At 38.3% G+C, this 20390-nt stretch overlaps 1 protein-coding gene across 1 annotated transcript in view; it reads right to left on the bottom strand.

Moving 5' to 3' along the window:
• The window catches only part of slc2a1b (solute carrier family 2 member 1b), a 36900-nt gene that overhangs the window by 5221 nt on the left and 11289 nt on the right, over positions 1 to 20390 (bottom strand). The window contains exons 2-6 of the mRNA XM_041781868.1: positions 12322 to 12417; positions 1859 to 2019; positions 1328 to 1568; positions 470 to 632; positions 52 to 239 (exon numbers count right to left, since the gene is read on the bottom strand). Coding sequence (XP_041637802.1) covers positions 52 to 239; positions 470 to 632; positions 1328 to 1568; positions 1859 to 2019; positions 12322 to 12417 — 849 coding nt within the window. The remainder of the gene's footprint in view (positions 1 to 51; positions 240 to 469; positions 633 to 1327; positions 1569 to 1858; positions 2020 to 12321; positions 12418 to 20390) is intronic.

Genomic DNA, 20390 nt, shown 5'->3' with positions numbered 1-20390 from the left:
TGCATCTTTAGTTTGTTTTCAACAGGATGATGAGAGGGGCCAGACACCTACAGCATTGATACCAGACAGCTGCTGGGAGAGCTGCAGGATGACAGCGATGGCAAGCGGCTGACGGTAGAGAGGTGAGCGGAAAAGCTCCAGGATGGTCACCTTCTTCTCCCTCATCATCTGCCGGCTCTCCTCCTTCATCTCCTGCATGTCTGCGCTCACATCTGTGGTGCCTCGGAGCTTCTTCAGAACTGAAATTTGCAGAAAAAAATTAGACCTATCTAAGACTCTTCAAAGATCTAACTTTCCCCTGGGATTTCAGCAGATATGGTAAACTTTATAGTCTTTATGAGTAAAAAGTTGGCCTTATAGACGCCTGACAGACTCTGTGATGAGCATGACATCTCTGAGCTTTGTTCATTCTTAGGAAAATAATGAAGTTGTTGTTGATGTTCCTTGAATCTTAAGAGTCTTGACTCACCATTCTTGGCCCTGTTCTCCTCATTCTTATTAATAAGCAGGAAGCGGGGGCTCTCGGGGCACATGGGCAGCAGGATACACTGCATCAATGCAGGGATGAAGATGAAGCTGAGCAGGAGCGGCCACAAGTCGTCATTCCCCATGATAAACTCCAATCCAAACACCTATGAAACCAAAAACACAACTTCAGACCCCAACCACCTCCAATGGGGTGCCACAAATAGATAAATTAACCACAAATTACAAATGAATACAAAAATAAAAGTGAAAATATGGAAACAATAATTATTTTAGTAAAATAAGAGGAGATGTAAACATAAATAAAAGACAAATTCATGTGGAAATCAAAATAATACTAAACATTTTAGTTGATGTTTATCATTTTATTTAAAAAGTTATAAACTGAATATATAAAAAAAGATTCATATAAAATTGAAGTCTTTTTGTATTGATGGTCAGAAATAACTACCCTAACTAAACATCATGCTCAAAGCATCGATCAGTCAGGCCACACAGCTTTTCTCCCTCATTATAAGAAATCCATCAATAAAAGCAAAATGTTTGTTTACTTTTTAGTAAATACACCATAAGGAGTGCAGTTCTTGTTGAACAGAGTAAAATACACATACAACCATTCTTTTATAACTTTTTACCTTTCTTTACATGACCACATGTGTCTAATCCCTTTGTTATTCTGTTTTCACAAATGTTCGTATCTTTGCAAGCTCTTTCAACACTCCTGTAAAATCTTGCCTCATGCTTGTGACATGCATTTGTGACAATTACCTTGTGGGATATTAAAATGTCAAGGTAGTATTTATATGCATCTTACAGATATGTACAATGAAATCGCACTAACCTGTGCAATAAGGATTCCCACAACAATGCCAAGCTGGTGCAGAGTACCCAGAGCTCCTCGTAGGGATGTCGGGGAAACCTCACCCACATACATGGGCACAAAGCCTGTGGAGAGGCCGGAGTAGAGGCCGACCACGAACCGACCAACGATCAGCATTTCCCAGGAGGCCGCCATTTTTGAAAAGCCCATCAGAGTAGCTGAGATGAATGCCAGGACGTTAGCCATGAGCATGGAGTTTCTCCTGTGAGCAACAGAGAACAAGAGAGCCAACATTTATTAAAATAAAATTACAAAATAAAAAAAATTATATATACACCCAATGTCAGAATAATATTCCTGTTTTTCAGAGCATTTAGCATTACAGTTTAATATGTCAATGATAATTTGGTCTCTTTTTATGGTGATTATCTTGTTAATCCAACACACTAAAAAGCTGAAGGCATGCTATCACAGCTTTATTCTAAAATGTTTACAACTTCTTAGAAGAACTGCCCATTTCTCCTTTAATGTCAGATGGATGTTTGTTTTTACCTTCCAAAGCGGTTGACAAAGAGTCCGACGGAGAAGGAGCCAAAGATTCCACCAACGGAAAAGATGGCGACAGCAATAGACCAGATGCCTGTGAGGGAGGTCTCGGTGATCTGCTCCTGGTAGCGGCTGAGCCATGTGTCATTGATGAATTTCTCAATAACCTACAAAACACACCAAAAAAACACAAAAGTTAGGCGTGTGGCTTTTTAAACAGGGTTGGCTTATAATCTAAAAAGGATCACTCTAAATCTTTTCCTTATTACATAATAAGAATCAGAGATTAAATTTAAGTCTCAATGTCATTGTTCTCTCTCAAGATCCTGAAGTTTTGTTATGGATGCAAAATATCTGTCAAAATCAGTATCTGCAGCCGATATATTGGATCTTCATATCGGCAGTATAAATCAAAAATCAGCCTTGAATACTGGAAATATGTCTATTGTATCAGGGCTCAAAATCAGTAGATACTCAATATTTTAAAAATTGGATCTGGACTGGAGATCAATTTGTGACTGGAGCTGTTTTGGTTATAAGCAGCCGGTTTTAAGAGTTGTTAACCCCAAAAAATTTATATTTAAGGTTTTCATGAATAGTTGGATAAGATAAATAAATGCCTTAATGTAAGATACATAACAAAAGCTAACTTTTTTATTACTAAATGATGTACATTGTTTCCACAGCACAGCTTTTTTGTTAGGTGTAATGTCATTATAAGTGTGTTCCATTCTTTGTGTCCATTAGAGTTCAGTGCTTTGACTGAAGACTGGTCTGAGCCTGAGACTTTACTGTTCTCTGAGTGACCAGCAGATGGCAGCACTGTATGATCACTACATATTTATAGCAACCAGGAAGAGAACTAGTGGAGAGTGAAGTTACAGTTCCTCACCCCGCCTCTTCCTCTCTATTTTGTTGACAAACACGTCAGACAGGGTTAAGTAGAGGAGACTGTGTGTTTGTGAGTGTCACACTGACAACACTCATATGATTTTAAAAAAGGTCAGCACCCCTTCTACAAATCCCATAACTCCCTGACCTCACCAGTAAAACCACAAACACAGACCAGCTCCGTCATGTGCTTCTGAGATCTTATAATGCCACTTTTATTTATTTTGAAACATGAAGCTCAATGATATGATCGTGCAAAAATACTCAGCAGTGTCCTCGGACAGCAGGCTGTCATTATTTAAGGGCGTTCCTCTGCTGGAGGGGGACATATAGAGCCACATATGAGGCTGGGGTCATTTCAGCTCTCAGGTTTCACTCACAAGACCCTGCAGAATCACGCGGGTGTCATGTACTGTACCCCAACCCATCACCTCATCATATCTAACCTTTGAGAGGCAGCTGTATATTTAGATGAACTCTTCACATACATTTGGAGGGAGTGGGGGGCTCATGTTCATACACTCAATGCTGTACTTATGGGATATTTCAACTGTGCTTGTGCTGAAGTTTCTGCTACTTTAATGCTCCTATATTCTAGTGTGCTTCTTTTTCATAATTTGAAATACATGTTGTATTTCTATCTAATATGTTAGGACAAAAAAGTAAACTGACAGAAAAAAACTGACTAAAAACAGCTTCTCCTGTCTCACAAATGTTCATCCAAACTAAGTATTTATAGAAAAAAATAAATCTAAATGCTTGGAAATTGAGTTGTTAATGACATCAGGTATTTCCTTTATCAACAGTTCAATCTGAATTCAACATTTAGTTTATAAACTGCAAAAAGGCTTATATTTGAAAGAGATTTTGTCAATTATCTTAACTAAAATGTCTTATTACACTTACTACATGCCACATTCACCTGACAAGTCCAGGTAAACATCTTATTTTTAAAGCAAAGCTCAGACAAATGATTAAGGATGTGCAGAACTGAAACTTTAAGCTGCTTGCAGCAAGCAGCTCTGCAAAAAGCCTGCCAGTTCACCCTGCTGCAACAAGGAGGGATTGTTTCAATAGAAAAGACATTCTGTGCTTCAGTTTCCACCTGTTTACATCCCTGTCCTGCTGCTGCATAGAACCTGTAGAGCAGCCATTCTCAAATAGCAGGCCACGTCCGGCCCGCCAGCAGGTGTCATCTGGCCCACAAGACATTTGGGGGAAAAAAGGAAATTTTAAAAAAAATACATTAATTTGCAATATTTACTTACTTAGGTGTTTAAATACAAATTTTCACTAAATTATCATGATCTTTCTAAATTATAGCAAGGAAAGGATGTAATATGATGCAATAAATGAGTTAAATATGGTACACTGAACTGTCTTTAGAGCGGGTAGGAACATCGCAAAAAGATGCACAGCAGAGCGTACAGCAGCGCAGCTCCTTCATCACCTCAGCTCTGCAAACATGCTTTCCAAAAAGAGTCTAATACAGACTGTCTGATTTTTAAGACTGAAGGAGAGGGATTTATTTTGTCTAATTTTGTTTTTTCTTTTTTTCAGAAGAAGAATTTAACCACCGTGCGCAGCTGCACGGACTCTCATAGAGTCCAGCCCTGCCGCACCTCTGACAAGTTTTCTGTATCTCAGATCTTAGGAGTGTCAGAGGTTGTTGCTTTGTAAAACCAAACTTCTCTCCCTGTGGGGGATTAAAACAGATGCTCTCAGGATAGCAAACACTTTCCCTGTGTAATAGTCCATCAGCCACAAACACAGACATCGTGTCTTGCTTTGGTGAGCGACTCAGTTCAATCTCCAGCCTGATATAATCACTAATTATAAAAATATGTAACACCAAACTAATATCAACTAGATTTATTTACATATGATTTAATTTGATGTCAACAAGAAGTGCAATTATGGTCTTGATCACTCACGTTTATATGGGGCCTCGTTTATAAATCCTGTTGCGTATTTAACTCCAGGTCTCATCAAACAGTAAAAATTCCTCTTGTAACGGTAAAACAAATTCTTTATAACCGAACATTTAATCCTAATCTGGACACAGGCTGCCCTATGACTTAAGTGATCTGCATTTTTGGTCTTGGCGCAGCACTAAAAGCCTTCAAAATTGCACACAGAGATGCGCCACTACATGACGCTTGCAGTGATCTTAGGGGGAGTCAGAGAGAACAGACATGAAGAAGAACGACTGTTGGAGCTCAGACATGTATTTATAAGTCAAGTTTTCACTCAGTAGGTGAGGGTTTGTAGCTCTATGAGCAGTACAATATGAGCAGTCACGGAAACATCTCTGCAGGGTCCACGTCTCTCTCTTTCTCTCTGGATGCTGTGCACTGATCCAAGGTCAGATGAAATAATCTCGGGGTCACACCAGATATTGTGGACAACAGGTTGCCGTTTTAAAGCCAAAAACAGTCATGCTGAATGAATGTTTTTAATGAATATTCCAGTCTTGTAAATTTAGCATCAGTGCGTCTTAAAAACGTTAAAAATGTGAAAAAATTGCCACCTGATATAAGGACAGCATATCAATGACTGACCTGTTTAGATTACTTGTGTGTGGGTCTGTATATATATAAATAATAAAAATAAATAATAAATAGCAAATTTTAAAAAATAATCCAATGCAATTCGGTTATTACTCAAAAAAATGAGATTTTGATACAATTACTTCCCTAATATTTAAATTTTTTTCACTCATTTATTTTCATGTTTTTCCCCTTTAAGTGTTAGTGTTCCCCTGTGAGTGTCTAAGCTGAATAACTGCATGCCCTACAGCTATGTGTTGTGTTTTATAATCATGATCTCAACACTAAACAAAAGAAACTATGATTATAAGTTTTGCATAATCGAGCAGCCGCACAGCTGCACTTCCATGGCGACAGATGAACCATAACCATTAAAACCATACACTCCTTTGCATGGTGTCCCCATTTCAGCTTTAAAACTGGCTGACCAGCTGACTTCCTGTCTAGGCTCTGAAGAGCTGATGACTGTTGAAACACATTACATGCTTAAAGCCTCTGCCACAGACTAAAAGATAGCCATGCTGATTTTTGGCCCTGACCAAAGTCAGCAAAGCCCTTATTTTCCGATGGTTCTGATGATTATCTTGACTGATCTTTCTGTTTTGTGCACTGAGTTAAGAGCGGTCTGTTCAAGAAGACCAGAGCGGCTCTGACCTGAGATGATGAATATAAAACATGTTCAATATTTACAATTAGAAATCTTTTTGTGTAGGCATAACTTTGAGCAGACGGAACTGGATTGCCATAAAAACCAGGCAAAATAGCCAATCAGGAATCAAGCAGACTGAAGGAAAAAGCATGGTCAACACAGCCATGGCAACAAAAGTAAACATGAAGCATTAAGTTGGAAAGACATCAGGAATGGAGGACTTGCTTGTTGATTTGTGGGAAAAGTACTAACGTTTATACAACATGTCATGTAAAACAAACCACAATCAGTTGGGCAAGGATAGGAACAACAGATACAGCAGGTAGCCAACATCTAGTCCCATTTATTTCGTTTAATATTAAACGGCACAAGATTTAGATTTCTGAGAGCTGAGGCTGGTTGTTGGTGAACAGAATCTTTTATGTGTGGTGCACCTCGTTGGCCATCTCTTTGCACACCACATGCTGTAAAAACAAATCAGTTAAGCTAAATCTGTCAATATGTGTCATCTCGTTTGAGGCCCCTTTCAAATTAGTTTAGATTTTAAAAATCTTTTAATGTGTTCCAGGGTTTACGTTCTAAAACCAGCCGTAGAGGACTTGACAAACTGAATCTCAGGCAACACCGTCAGCCACCTGACTTGATCTGAAACAACTCAGTCCACACAGCTGCAACTTTCCCCTGTAAAAATGTAAAACCATCTTGTTACGATGTGAATCTTGGTCAAAACTTAGCTCTCACAAACAATTGCTCCAATGCATCAAGCAGGCCAAATTTTTACTGGTGTCCTGAAATAGGATGTGCATCTGGACTCAGTTAAGTATCCCAATTTTAGAAGCAATATGATGTTTTATAGGAATCAATAATAAGATACTTGATAGGATGACACATTTGCAGCTTTAAAGACATCTATATCAACATCTGCTTTTTTTGCTTTCAATATGAAATTTATCTTTTCCAAATAGAGATTCACAAATATCTCTCTTATTCTCTAAGCAGTGGTCGGTCTGCGGAACTTTCTCCATAAAAATGTAATTATTCCTTTGTCATAAATTAAGCTCAAGCCAATAAATTCGCACTTGTTTTCTGTAAGCAAGTTCCTCAGGATAAAAGTCAAACTGAAAAAGCTTCAGGTCAAAGATTGATTTAAATGATCTCCTCCTCTTCTCGAGCACAAAAAATTTCCCACATTGCCAAATACAATAAAACAAAGTTCCTCTTGTTTCCTTCCATGACATGTTGATGTCTGGTGTTATCAATATAAATCTGCTGCTGTCACGAAAGTCATGACATTTACTCTGTAATGTTGTTAATTGTGTATAATGTATTCTTTCTAATTTCTCTCTACCTTCATCAACAAAGATGCCTTTAGTGGCCAGTGATGAGAAGTTACATAATGATTTTGTGTTCTTTCCCCCGTCTCATCACAGTTAACAGTCTGTACTGCCCAAACCACCAGCTGGCTCGAGCCACACAAAGAAACAGGCTGTCTATTCAAGCTGCAGGGTTGTCAGCGTATGTTGTCGGCGCTGGCTAGAAGCCGGGTCATCAAGGTGAGCTCTGTGTTCAGCATGGACAGGAAGAAAACACTTTGTTGTATTTGAACAAGTAGGATAAAAAGTTTACTTTGTTGTCTTGTTTATTCTGAGCTTTAACTCCTTAAGCTGGTCTTTGAAATTTAATGGTTAGAAATGAGTGACCTCTAATACAGAGAGTGGTGTGCAGTATTGGATAAATACAGTACAGACCCAGTATATCAGGAGGAAGTGTTAGAACAAGTACGGTAAACCTCTTCTGTTTCCTGAAAGCTTTTGACCTTTTCAAGACTGTTCTTAGACTAGGAGTTGGTCCAAAAGAAAATGTGTTGTGAAATGCAATGCTGCTGGCATCATCCTGGAATTTTAATTAAAAAAAATAATAATACATCCGCAGTGTTTCAGTACCAATGCTACAATTTTCACATTACACTCTCTTTTGATGGCCTCTTCGGGTAAAAATGACTTGAGATCTGCAGGTTTTTTTTTTTTCAAATTTTAGGCATTTTTTTTAACACGAATAGTTCTTAAAATAAAAAAAATTAATAGTATGAAACAAGCAATGCCACGGAGTGTTACAATTTAAAAAAAACGCAGCCGAGGCCAGAAGGGGTGTTGGCTCCGCTTTTTAACAACTTTTCTCCCTCATGAAGTCGTAATCCTGCTTTTAATGAAAACCATGGAATACTTAAAGTAAATAACACTTTAAGGCGGTTGGCTTGATATAAAAAGAAAACATTTCTGGGGCGTGTAGATGGCCTCATGTCTCTCATGTCTTTCTGATTCTATCCACTGTCCTCCACTGTAAATAAAGAAATAAAAAGCCCCCCAAAAATATATTCTTTAAAACCTTCCAAGTTAAAGACAAGTGACAGGGGAGCTGGGCCGGGAGACTGGCAGGCTGTAGGTCTGTACTTCACAATTATCACTGTAGCGTGGGAGCCTCACTACTGTATTACAGCTAGCAGGAGAGCAAGCTCTATATAGGGAAAACAGATGGTAGTAAAGAGCTGCAGAGAATTTGAACATTGAGGACTTTGCTTAACGCAATAGAAAGCCTAATGCATAGTGGAGAGCCCAAAGTATACATCAGTTTATAATGCTATGTAGTATATGTACACAATTAGGATGAAGAGTTTAAAAGAAGAAGGTTGAAAGTTTTTTTTCTTGTTCTTGGACTGTTCTTAAATTGTAAGGAGGTCCAGACAGCTTCTCTAAAAACAGGATATAGTATACATTATTATATATATGAATACTGATAAAGTTTTGTTTGAATAGCTGTAAATTAAAGGAAGAATAGCTTAAAACAATTTTTAATCCTTCAAAAATTGAGCTGAGAAAATGAAGATCTCCAATCTTTAGCACCAAGGATGTTTCCAAATTTAAAGCAACATCAACAAAACTTGGATGACTCCTCGATTCAACTTCCAAAAAAGGATGTTGTTCTCTGTGGAGCAGACAGACATGCAGCAGCAGCAGAAGGAGGACAGGAAAGACTGATTGAGTTTGGCCCTTGAAAGAGCGTATCTAATCACAGACGCTTTAACACAGTGCAAGGCCAATGTCACAGCAGCACCAGCAGCACCAGCATCACCGCTGCTTTTATCACACATAGAGGGGAGAGGTGCTGGTGATAATCTGCAGCCCTGTTGCTATAAAAAATGGCATTTGTGAAATTATAGCCTCTTAAAAGGTCATAAACTAATAAAGGATTAATAGTTAAGAACCTGTGTCGATTAACTGTTCTGCACGCTCGCTGCTGTACTGTTTGCACGTGAGGTCCCTCAGGCCTCTGTATGTGTGTGTGAGGGGGGGTTGTGCTGGGGATTGGGAAGGGGATAACAAGCCAAGAGGGCAGGTTGACACTAGCCCAGTGTGCAGCAGACCACATATTCGCCGCCCCCCTCTCAGTCTGCAGCCCCTCACTGAACCACTCACAAGGCTGCTGTGGCTGAGCTTCATGTAGACTGACACGTGACGTTTTTTTTTTTTTTTTTTTTTTAACTGAGAAGGCAGGTCTTTACTAAACTTACAGCTGAAGTGGTGTAGAAGAAACATACAAGTTTAAATGTTAGATAAGACCAGGAAGCTTCTGTTAGTTTTCAGGATGCAACAATGTAAAGATTTTTTAACTTTATCAGCAACTAATTTCATAAAGTATTCATGATTTAAGTTATTTTTAAAAGTAAAAATAACAACAAACCCCTGTCCCAGCTTAAATGCCAGGATTTTCTGCTGTTTTTATCCTTTCCCAAGCAAAATATTACATTTAAAGAAGTCGTACTGCTATCTGGTAGGTCTGGGAAATATGGCCTGAAACTTAAACCACAGTATTTGTCTTACCATTTGCAGTACTGATATTATATTGGGATATTACCACAATAATGACATTATTAAAATGCATATGAGGTCTTACAACCCCCCATACTCAACACATGTCTAAGCATGAGATCACAGAAAAATTATTTTAAAAGTCTCTACGTGATCATATCTTTGTGACTGCACCTGTAGTTTTGAGTTTCATTTCTCTCCTGGGTGTGTCAAGCTGTTTCTGACAACACCACATTCCTGATGTGAACATTCCCAATAAAAGCACTCAAGAAATATAACAAGTACAGACTTTTATTGTGGTAAAACTAATCAGAAGTTGCATGTTTATCTTTTTTTTTTTTAACTTAGCTTTAGCTGAGGTGCTGGTGAGTGTCTGGACAAGCTTCTTCTGCTTCTGTTTAGTACCACTGCCTGCTTGTTTGAATCATTATGGACTTAAAACGAGTGAGTCATGAGTTAAAACACACCTCTGAACAGTTTTTTAAGACGTTACAATACGAATCTCTGCAGTGTTGGGCTCAGTACAAACTGAGTTGATTCATGCAGCTCACAGCTTGTGTTAAAGCTCCAGATGGGCTGATAGAGACGCTTAGCGAAGTAAGTACACTCGCTGCATGTTGCTGTTATTATACCACATTAAACTCACACGCTGACATAAACAGGAGATGTTTGGCTTGTTTCATGGCTGTTCTTTAATGTTGGAGCAAAACATACTGATGACTGGACCCAGACTGCGCTGTTGTCAGTCACAAATCATGCTACATATATGTTTAAACCACTGATAACGGTGTTGAAAAAATCCATTCAGTAGCAAAAATGTAACCAATGATGGCACTGACACCAGTTTATGACTCACCACTACTTTCTAAATCTTGATTTAAAGTTATCAAACTATTGCATCTACATGGACCAAAGATATAGTTAATTTTACACATGCAGATTTCCTACGCTTGCTGCTTTAGTCAGGTAATGAAACAAATTACTACTACTACTACATTAATCTAGTGATACTGATCGATAAATATCTTTGAAACAGCTTTTTTCGACCAACCAATGAGGATATGCTTTTATTCCAAACATTTTGCTGCTTACTGTTAGCAATGCAAAAACCAAATAAAGTTACAATCACGGCTTTTACTTTTTATTTGCCAAAATGAACACTGCTTTGCTCTATGAATATAGTTGCTCAATTAGTTATAGAACACATAATTGCTTTGTTGGTTACTGTTTCAGAGGAGTAGAAATAAGTTTTGACTCCATGAAAGACTCATTCCTCCATTTATGAGAAAGTTTACTTTCTGTCTATGATGATTGCACAATTGGCGTCTTTATTTCTCAAGGCCTAAAACTCCACACTACTGTCCACTTCATCTTTCCTTATGACTCAAAAAGAATTGAGTAATGGACAGTATTTTTTACCTAGAGTCTGTCCTCTGTCTCTTTTTACTTCTTTGTACTCTAATTAAACAGAATAGTGAGATCTAAACCTTCACTTTAAGAGGCACTTGGTGAAATGCTGCTCAGTAGAACTCTGACAGTGTGATGATAGCCTACAAGCTCTTCAGATGAAAATCAGGCTGAATTCACAGAAAAAGTTGTGACCATAGATCACTACAACAGTCTCCAGTGCTCTTTGGACTCTGCAGGTGAATTTAAGGAGTGGCAGAGCTGCATCCTGTGCAGTGACACTCCTGTGGCCTGTGTACCAACAGCTGTGTAGCCACAGGGTGTGTAGGGACCAATACAAGCCACCAGACACAGATTATTTACACACAATAAAAGCATGTAGACAAGCCCCAGGAAATTAGTTTCTTTGGCATACCTGTCTGCTAATAGGGTGGATTTAGTTCACAGGGGGTTGTGAAAGCATCTTTTCTATTAGTTGAAAATGTTACGGGGATAGATGACTGTCTACCTCTTTAATTTCCTCTGTCTGCTTTTTCCCAGCCACTTTCTGGTCAGGAGAGATCCATTTTTGGGCATGGGCACACTCTTTGACTCAAGAATCACTGGGTCTGTTATTGCAGATGTCCTTGGACATGATAGGCCTGAATGCAGCTATTATTATCTAAACCCTTAACCCAGCCCTCGTGCACTTTCTGTCCTGTTCTCCTGGGCAGAAAGTGAGAGAACAATCAGGACTTCAACAAAGCTGGCAAGGAAAATTATCTACTGTTTGAATGTTTGCATTCATGTAGGAATACAAGCAGCTTTTTCCTCTTTTAAAATTCTTCTTTAACATAATTTATTTAGCCAATTTTACTTCAAACTGTGCTGATAAGTCTAATTTATATTTCATTTTGGTTATTCTTTAATCACACTAGAAATTCTGTTTAAGTCTGTTCTGCTTTACTGTGTTTACATCCTTCCAACTCTGTACTGACTCTGATGACTCAATTTGTTTTGAAGACGCTACACATTTGAATATATCATGTAAATGAGTTCTATTTAAAAGCAATCCCAGTAATCATGTCTTGGGCTCATCCTGAAAGTGTGTGTAGACTTTAAACTTACCGTCTGAGGGGCATTGATGACACCAGTGTTGTAGCCAAATTGCAGGGAGCCGATCACAGCTGTCCCAACACTCATCATCAACGGGAACGTTATTTGCTGCAAGAGAACAAAGAGGAGGAAAAGACTTGTCAGCATGGGGACCAGTCTGACCAGTTACACACCATTGTAACCTGGATGATGGCAAAAAGTAACCCAACAGTTGTTATCATCTTTCCTGCTGGACAAGAAGCAGTATGTCACTAAAATGTCACACAAGAATTGATTGACAACATGAAGTTTTTGCCAATGTTTGCAGACAAAGCATCTCTGTCTAGCCTGAGTTTATCCTCAACTATGGTTCACAAGAAGTAGATCAGAGATCTATAACGTCAAATCTTGAGTCTGCTTGATAAGATGGCACATTTCGCAAACAGGTGAAATGACACTGCCTGTCAACGATGCTAAATGACAACTTATGGACAAACAAGGAAAAAGTTGTAAACTAGGTTTCATGTATAACTTTTGCAGAATTAGTCTAAGGCGGTAAACATTTCAGATCCTTCAACTGAAGAAAGGATCTTATTGCAAACCAAAAATTAAAGCAAAATTAGGCCAAAATATAAGTAAAAATTCCCAAGAGGGATTAAGTAGAATTTAAACTGTTATATCCCTACTCCTTTCTCTTTTTCTTCTTTTTGCCTTTGTTTAAAAAAATCTTCAAACTGTCCTAATTCTTTTTAAGTATAATCTCTGTTATATTAATGATCAATGGTATTTTAAGTATCAAAGCTTCAAAAACAACAGGTCTTCAGACATCTTTACCACAAAGTTGTTATCAGAGAAAGAGCCAGATTCACAGATTGGTAAACCCTTTTATTTCTCAGGCCTTTTTGGTATTAAAAAAATACAAAAGTTGCATTTATGTCCATTACAAGCAAAAATACTTTGGCAAAGTTTTGGTGCTGAAATGCTGCAAATGTATTTGTGCAATCTAGATTATGTGCAGAATTTTCCCTGTATTTTTGTCATTTTTAAAGCAAGATATTACAATATTGCATGAGTAGGACTTCTATTTTTGTCCCTGTTTTCAAAACAGGTTTTAATATTGTTTACCACCAGTATTACAGAAGAGTTTAACATTCTGGTTTTGTCATAACCCTAGATTAGACAGACTTATTAGATTTGGAGGCCCCAGGTTTAACTCAGGGGTTATCCAGGTATCTTAATAAATCTGATTCTTGGAAGAGGTCCAGGCCAGACCCAGGTCTGTCATGTCATTGTCTATGCCCCTATTCTGTTATTACAGACTTCACTTGTTCAGTGATCTTAGCAGAGCCCATGAGATTAACAGAGCTTTTCCTCATACCAAAAAGTTAATAAAGCAGAGCCGAGTTACATCGCTGTCTATTTCCTCATCTTAGACAGGAGAAAAACAGCCTCTAGGGACAATACAATCAAATTTGTTGTTACTTACAACAGACTCCATAACTTAGTGAAAAATATTTTCTAAAAAATATCAAGATGTGAGTTTCAGCATGTATTTCAGATCGAAATTAGGTCAATAAAAACAGCACAAGAGCGTCCAAGTGTTTCCATCTTTCACATCACACCATCAGCCATCATGTCTGGATGATTACTGTTTAGACTTTAGTCCTGTGATTCACACCAATCCTTTGGCAAAGTGAGTCACACCAGATATAAACCCTCTGTTATTATGGCAACACAAGAGCTGACCTTAACAAGGGTAGATAACACCTCAATCTCTCGCTTTTATCACACACGAACCGAACAAGTAGAAATAAAACATCATCAACTCAAACAGTCAGGACACTAAGTATTTTACGCAATGATTTAACCCAAAAATTTACAAGTGATTTTTTTTAAACCACAATTTTTATGGTGTCCATTACAATTACCTTAAGTTGTCTGACTTTATAAAATACTAGATGACAGCTGAGATAGAAGGAAAACAACACAAAATTGATTAAAATTTCCAGACCTTCTAAAGCATTATGTTTGCTTTTTATGCCACTTGGAGCAACAGAAACCACCCATGTCCATAAAAATGATCGATAAAAACCAGTCAAGTTGAGCAATGACATACTGCACAAATACATTAGCAAAGTTTTAGCACAGAGCCATTGTTGCTTCTTGTGTGGGAGTTTATTCAACATTCTTGGAAATGAAAAACAAGAAATTATTAAATATTGGAAAACAAGGGCTTCATTTTTGTCATCGTGATGTCAAAGTAGACATTGTCATTCTTGTTTTTTTTTATTTTTCTTTACTGTATTAAAGAAGAAAGCTCTGCTATCATGGCAACTCTAGTTGGCAAAGATCATTGGGCAGTTGTGTAATTTCACATCCAAAACAGGAATATAACCCAGTTAAAGTTGGTGTCTGGCCAACAAACTTGTGTGTTTTGAAATTCACTCTCCTTTTGAGGTCTGTTTGTAGTCTACACCAACCCCTGTGGGGAAATATGTGGCAGCCAAATCCTTTGGTGTATTTACCAAATATCTGGTCACTTTCGCTGTCTGCTGTTAGTATACAAAGGGCTCACGGGATCTTTTTTTTTATTGTTGATGCTATGACAACAGTAAGACACACATAAACAGTCAAATTGCGGGCCATGAAACCAAAACGAAGCCAATGTAAGACACTAAAAACTGAATTATTGCTTTTTGACATTAAAAATACCCATTACATCTATAATAGCTATAATTCAGGTAGAAAAGTTTATTTATAGTGTTAGTCCAGCTAAGACGAGGCAATCCATTCTGTGCCCAAGTACACTTGACCCCCAAAGTCCAGTTTCTTTGACCAGTAGGAGCACTCTATACCACACTCAGGAATGGTAAACTTCCTTCTCCCTGGCATGTTGTAAAGCCTGGTATTATTAATGTTGCATGTGCACAAGCACAGCTGAATGTGACATGTAATCAATATGACTGTTGCTCTTGATAATCATTTTAAAAAGGCTTGGACTCAGACTCAAAACAAGCCACACAGTCAGTAACATCACTGTCATGCTGTCTGTGCATTTCTCCTGCTTGCTGACTCTGTGTGACTGTGCATCCTCTAAACTGCTGTATCATAAATGACATGATGTATCTGTGCTCAGGCTCAGCTGGGCTCAGAGCAATGTGATTGCATACCAGAGGGGGACTCGGGTGGGGTGTTAGGAGCGATACAAAACGTCAAGTTCCTCTTTTTTTCTCTGTTTTTTGTATGTGGTTTTGGACTGGTTTTCATATGGGTAAAAAAAGTGGGTTTCAGCTGTGTTGAAATGTCACTGGATTGTCCAATGGTCTTAAGTGCCGGTGGCGCGAAACTGCTGCTGACTCAGGCAGATGGCTGCAGCTGAGAGGTTGAGAAGATGCCAACTCACTTGTTCCCATACCCAACAGCTGACCCACACCCACGAACTCGAACGAAACCAGTCATTATTTTTGGATTCAAACCCGATCAAACTAAAAGTGAACTCCAACCGAGCTTGGGCTCGACTGCAACTCCTTATTGAGCAAGCAAGGACAGAGGCCCAACTGACCAGTGTGCAGGTGAGCTTACCCAGCTTGTATCTCCAGTCATTAAAACCAGTCCTGTCTTCTGTCACTTTCCTTTGACATACTTCTAATGGCTAGTGTTTTGTGTTTTTATTTAGATACCTGGGCTTAATCCATAACTTAGGGAACAAGTGTGCTTCAGCAAAGGTGCTGGGCAGCTGGCCCTAATGTGTTATCATATCCCATAACTCAATTATTGAAACACATGTTAACAAGTCAATCTGACTGTGACATTATTAAGTTGAATTTCTCAGTTTGACTAACACATAAAGTAGCTGGGAGGTTGATTTTCTCTTGCATAAATACTTGACTTGGACTCAAACTGACCTCAGCAGAGCTCTGCATATTTTACAGTAACCAGCCCAGGCTTTTACCAAGAAGCTGTATAGACAACAGGAAGTGACACAGGTTATTTTAAGTTTAATAACTTTTGAACCATAAATCATAGCTACTTGCTTTTATCATACTGCAACCCACCATTGTGCTATTCTACTGATGCTATCCATACCTGAAGCTTTTCCAATGAGCCTGGACCTTCAGTTACTGTCCAAGTATTTGAAAATAAAACCCACACCTGTAAATCCAATAATGAAGGTCTTTTTATCCATTTTAATTAATTTTTGAGCATTTCTGCCATTAGCAGCCAATGCTATCCACCATTTTGTATCCCACAACGCTTTGTGACGGCTGTGACAACAAAGGGCAGACTGTTCCGTCGCTGGTTCATGCAGAAGCTGAGTAGCTCAAAATAGAGAGAAAAAAGAGATAGAGAGCCTGTGAAGTGTCCCTCTATGTCAATGTAGACAGGAACGACTCTGACTAATGGCACAAATAGAGCTAATTAGTGTTAACTTTTTTTTTAGGATATTTTTGGTCACAGAATGGTTACTTTTTCACTTTGTGGTCCCCGAGAGACAGGAGAACAAGTTTGTGCAAAAAAGTCATTACTGTCAAGCAGAAAAATCTTTGAGTTTTAATCTCTGTTTAGTGTTTCCTTTTGTCTTTATAGTTCCCTGATTTTTCTTTTAATTCAAGTGACATCACTCCTTATTCTTAGAGCTCAGGTTGCCCTGACAAAAATGGATGTTTGGAGCTTGACTGTGCACCACAGGTTTGTATTTTATAAGCTTTTAAGTCCAGGCGAGACAAAATTGTGAGAAAAAAAAAAAGCTTAGAGCTCAGACGGTTAAACATATATAAAGTGCTTAACAAATTTATTAGACCACCCAAACCCTAACCCTAACCAAAGTAAGGTTTATGCCACAGCTGCCCTAAATTAACAGCATTGGTAATTACCAAAATCATTTTTTGAACAGAAAATGAGTTTTAGTAGTTGAATGTTATGCTTGATTCATTTCTGACTTCTCAGAGAAGCCCAGTGAGCTGGCTAAAATTTGGGTGAATTCAGTTTGAAATCCCTCATTCCTGTTCAAAATGGTAAAACGTGGAGAGCTCACTGAAAATGAAAGAATCCGCATTAAAGCACTTCATGATGCTGGATGGTCTTTGAGACAAATATGACAGGTGGTCTAATAAATTTGTTAAGCACTGTATGCATGAAAGGAAGGAAAACGGTGAATAATAACTGATGATTATCTGGTATTTGATTTATCATATATTAACTCACTATAAGGGTTCATATCACCATAAGGTAGACATATTTCTGTCAATTAATCCATTCTCCCCCTGGTGGTTATATAGTGGTCCATTTAAACGGCCTGATCAAGCTATAACTGTTGCTCAGCTCAACTGTGTATGTAAACATACCCACTGCTAAACTCCAAACTGAAACCTTGAGGCTGAATTTAGGGAATTTTCATTTAAGCTTCCTAAGAAGGGGATAAAAACAAGAGCCGACCCCACAGGGCTTCATAAGAGGGATTTCTGCCTGCTCCTCTTTAATATAATCAAAGTGCTGCAGGCTTCTTGTACTTCTAGAGAAAGAGGTAGTCTGGGAAACACCAGTCAACAATTTTCTCTTTACCAGAGCTAGAATTCCTTCCCTGCATGATGAAGAGGGACGAGAGGAGGACAAAACAAGGCTGAAAAAAAAAACCCAGTCTGTGTTCCTGTAGGCGGCCACTCCAGCATGTTCAGTGTAGCTGTAGGACCTGCCTACACTTCTGAGCCAATGGGTTTGCTTGTTTTGTGGGTCGTCAAGTCCATGACAAGACTGTTTAGGTACAGAATGTATACAGACACTTCTCAATGTGGTGGGATGGGCTCTTAAAGGAGCCATGTTGCCAAAAGAGCTCACTGTGTACAGCCAAAAGTCTACTGTTGATTGGTAACAAGAAACAACACAAGAAAAATACCAGATATAAACACAGAAATCCTGTCAGTGTCATCTGGGAAAAGTCACTGCAGGGGACTGTTTAATTTGGAGCCCCCTCTTAGGGACTGTTTGCAGAAACAAGCAGCATGTGGACGTCTGAATCCAGCTGCAAATTGTTGTCAAATGTGTGGATTGCTGTGTGTGCTTATGTAAAATGAAACACTCCTCTGTTACATCTTTACCTTTAGCCTACATACAAGAGACCTCCCTCAGCCCCAAGTGCACACATACTGTTTGTACAGGCCAATGGGCTTCAGTCCAACATATGCTTTACGTAACCTTTTTTAACTTGTAGAAAATCATTTTTAAAATGTGATAAAGATATATAACCTCAGGAAATCAATAGTCTGAACTTCCCATGCTCATCTCTTACACCTATCATATAAAGGAACTGGGAGATTCTAATACCAGGAACCAGATACAGTGGCTCTAAATCCAACTTCCTCACTAGGAAAACAATGAAACAATGAAGTCACACCCACAAAAACTATTTATGAACCCAGCCTTGAAGATACCTTTAGTCACAGACCTCTATTTTTCTGTTCTGCCTCTCCACCTTTAGGCATGTTTCAGTAAGCTGCTGCTTTCCTTTTTACATCTCCAGATGGAGTCCTGTAATTGTTTGCTTGCTCATGATGACTAAGATGGCCATTCACACTGCAGAGCATCAAATCCTACTACAACAGGGACTCGCTCTGTTAGAAGAAAAGAATGTTGAATGATGCCTATAACCATATAAGGGGAAGGAATTACTGTAGATTTCCTGATAAAGTTCTTGAGAAAAGATATTCCAAAGTAAATGCTGAGCACAAAAAATATGATTTAAAAAGCATGGCAGTTGTTGAGCTGAATACATATGAAAAACTGGTTGGTAAGGCCTGTGGTTAGCAGCAGGGATGGGTGCAATTACCTGAGTATTTGTTGCTGATGTCACTGTTTGGGTAACATTTAACTATTCACACACATATGCAAATGTTTTAGGCTCCAATAGTTCATTTAAGCTTAGCTCATATAAGACGTATGGAAGGACTTTGTCAAATGGCAACAATAACATACAGAGCAAGATGTGTGGCATTAAATTAAATCTTAATGATGCACAAGATTGTTAGCAAGATTATGACTATCAGCAGATACTATGTAAGCTTGAAAAGATCATTACTGAAATGAGAAGATTTGAAAATTTCTGCCAATATTTGCTTCAAGTATCCTGGCAGGAAATATTGACCTCAATTGGCTATAAATATTGACCTATATCAGCTTTAAATATGAGCCTATATCAGGCTTTATTGGCTGTTAGTATTGGCCATTACTGATGGTAAAAATCAGTCTATACTGGCTGTAAAAATCAGCCTACATCTGCGGTACATATCAGCCTATACACATGTTGTTAATATCGGTCCATATCCCCTGTAAATGTCAGCCTATATAATATGTAAACATTAGCCTATGTTGTATTTAAATATCAGCCTATATCAGCGATAAATATCAGCCTATATCAGCTGTAAATATTGGCCTATATTGACAGTAAATATCAGCCTATATTGACTGTAAATATTGCTCTATATCAGCTATTGATATTAGCCTATATCCGCTATCACTGTCAATAGCCGCCTATATCGGCTGTAAATATCAGCATTTATTGGCTGGAAATATAAGCCTAAATCAGCTGTAAATATCAACCTATATCAGATGTAAATATCGGCCTATATCTGCTGTAAATATCAGCCTATATCTGCTGTAAATATCAGCCTATATCCCAAGAATACAGTAAAATTGTGTTAATAACCCTGCAAAAAAGGCTATTTGGAAAAGCATAGTCGTGCATCTGTTATACTGAGATAAAAGGATGCCTGTTTTTATTCCCATGCTCTCTTAGGCTGAATGACATCCATGCAAATGTGTCCTTTCCTTTGCATGCATAAAGTGAAACATGGTCAGTCCAATCTGGCTGTTGCTACAGGATACAATTTAAACTGCTGATAACAGCTGTAATTATTTGGCTTCAGAGAGCCTTTAAGTAAACACTGACAGCAGTCGCTATAAAGCAGTTAGGATAAACATCATGATACAGGTAAATGATATAAGAGGAAAATGAAGGTCTGTGTTAACACTGTACAGTCACACACACAGAACTTAGAGTTCTACTGAATTAATGACTATTATATATGAGATGATAAGTTGAAGGCCAG

The sequence above is a fragment of the Cheilinus undulatus genome, linkage group 3, assembly GCF_018320785.1.
Source record: "Cheilinus undulatus linkage group 3, ASM1832078v1, whole genome shotgun sequence".
Classification (NCBI taxonomy): domain Eukaryota; kingdom Metazoa; phylum Chordata; class Actinopteri; order Labriformes; family Labridae; genus Cheilinus; species Cheilinus undulatus.
Note: the sequence above shows the minus strand (reverse complement) of the source record. Positions and strands in the feature narration are given on the sequence as shown.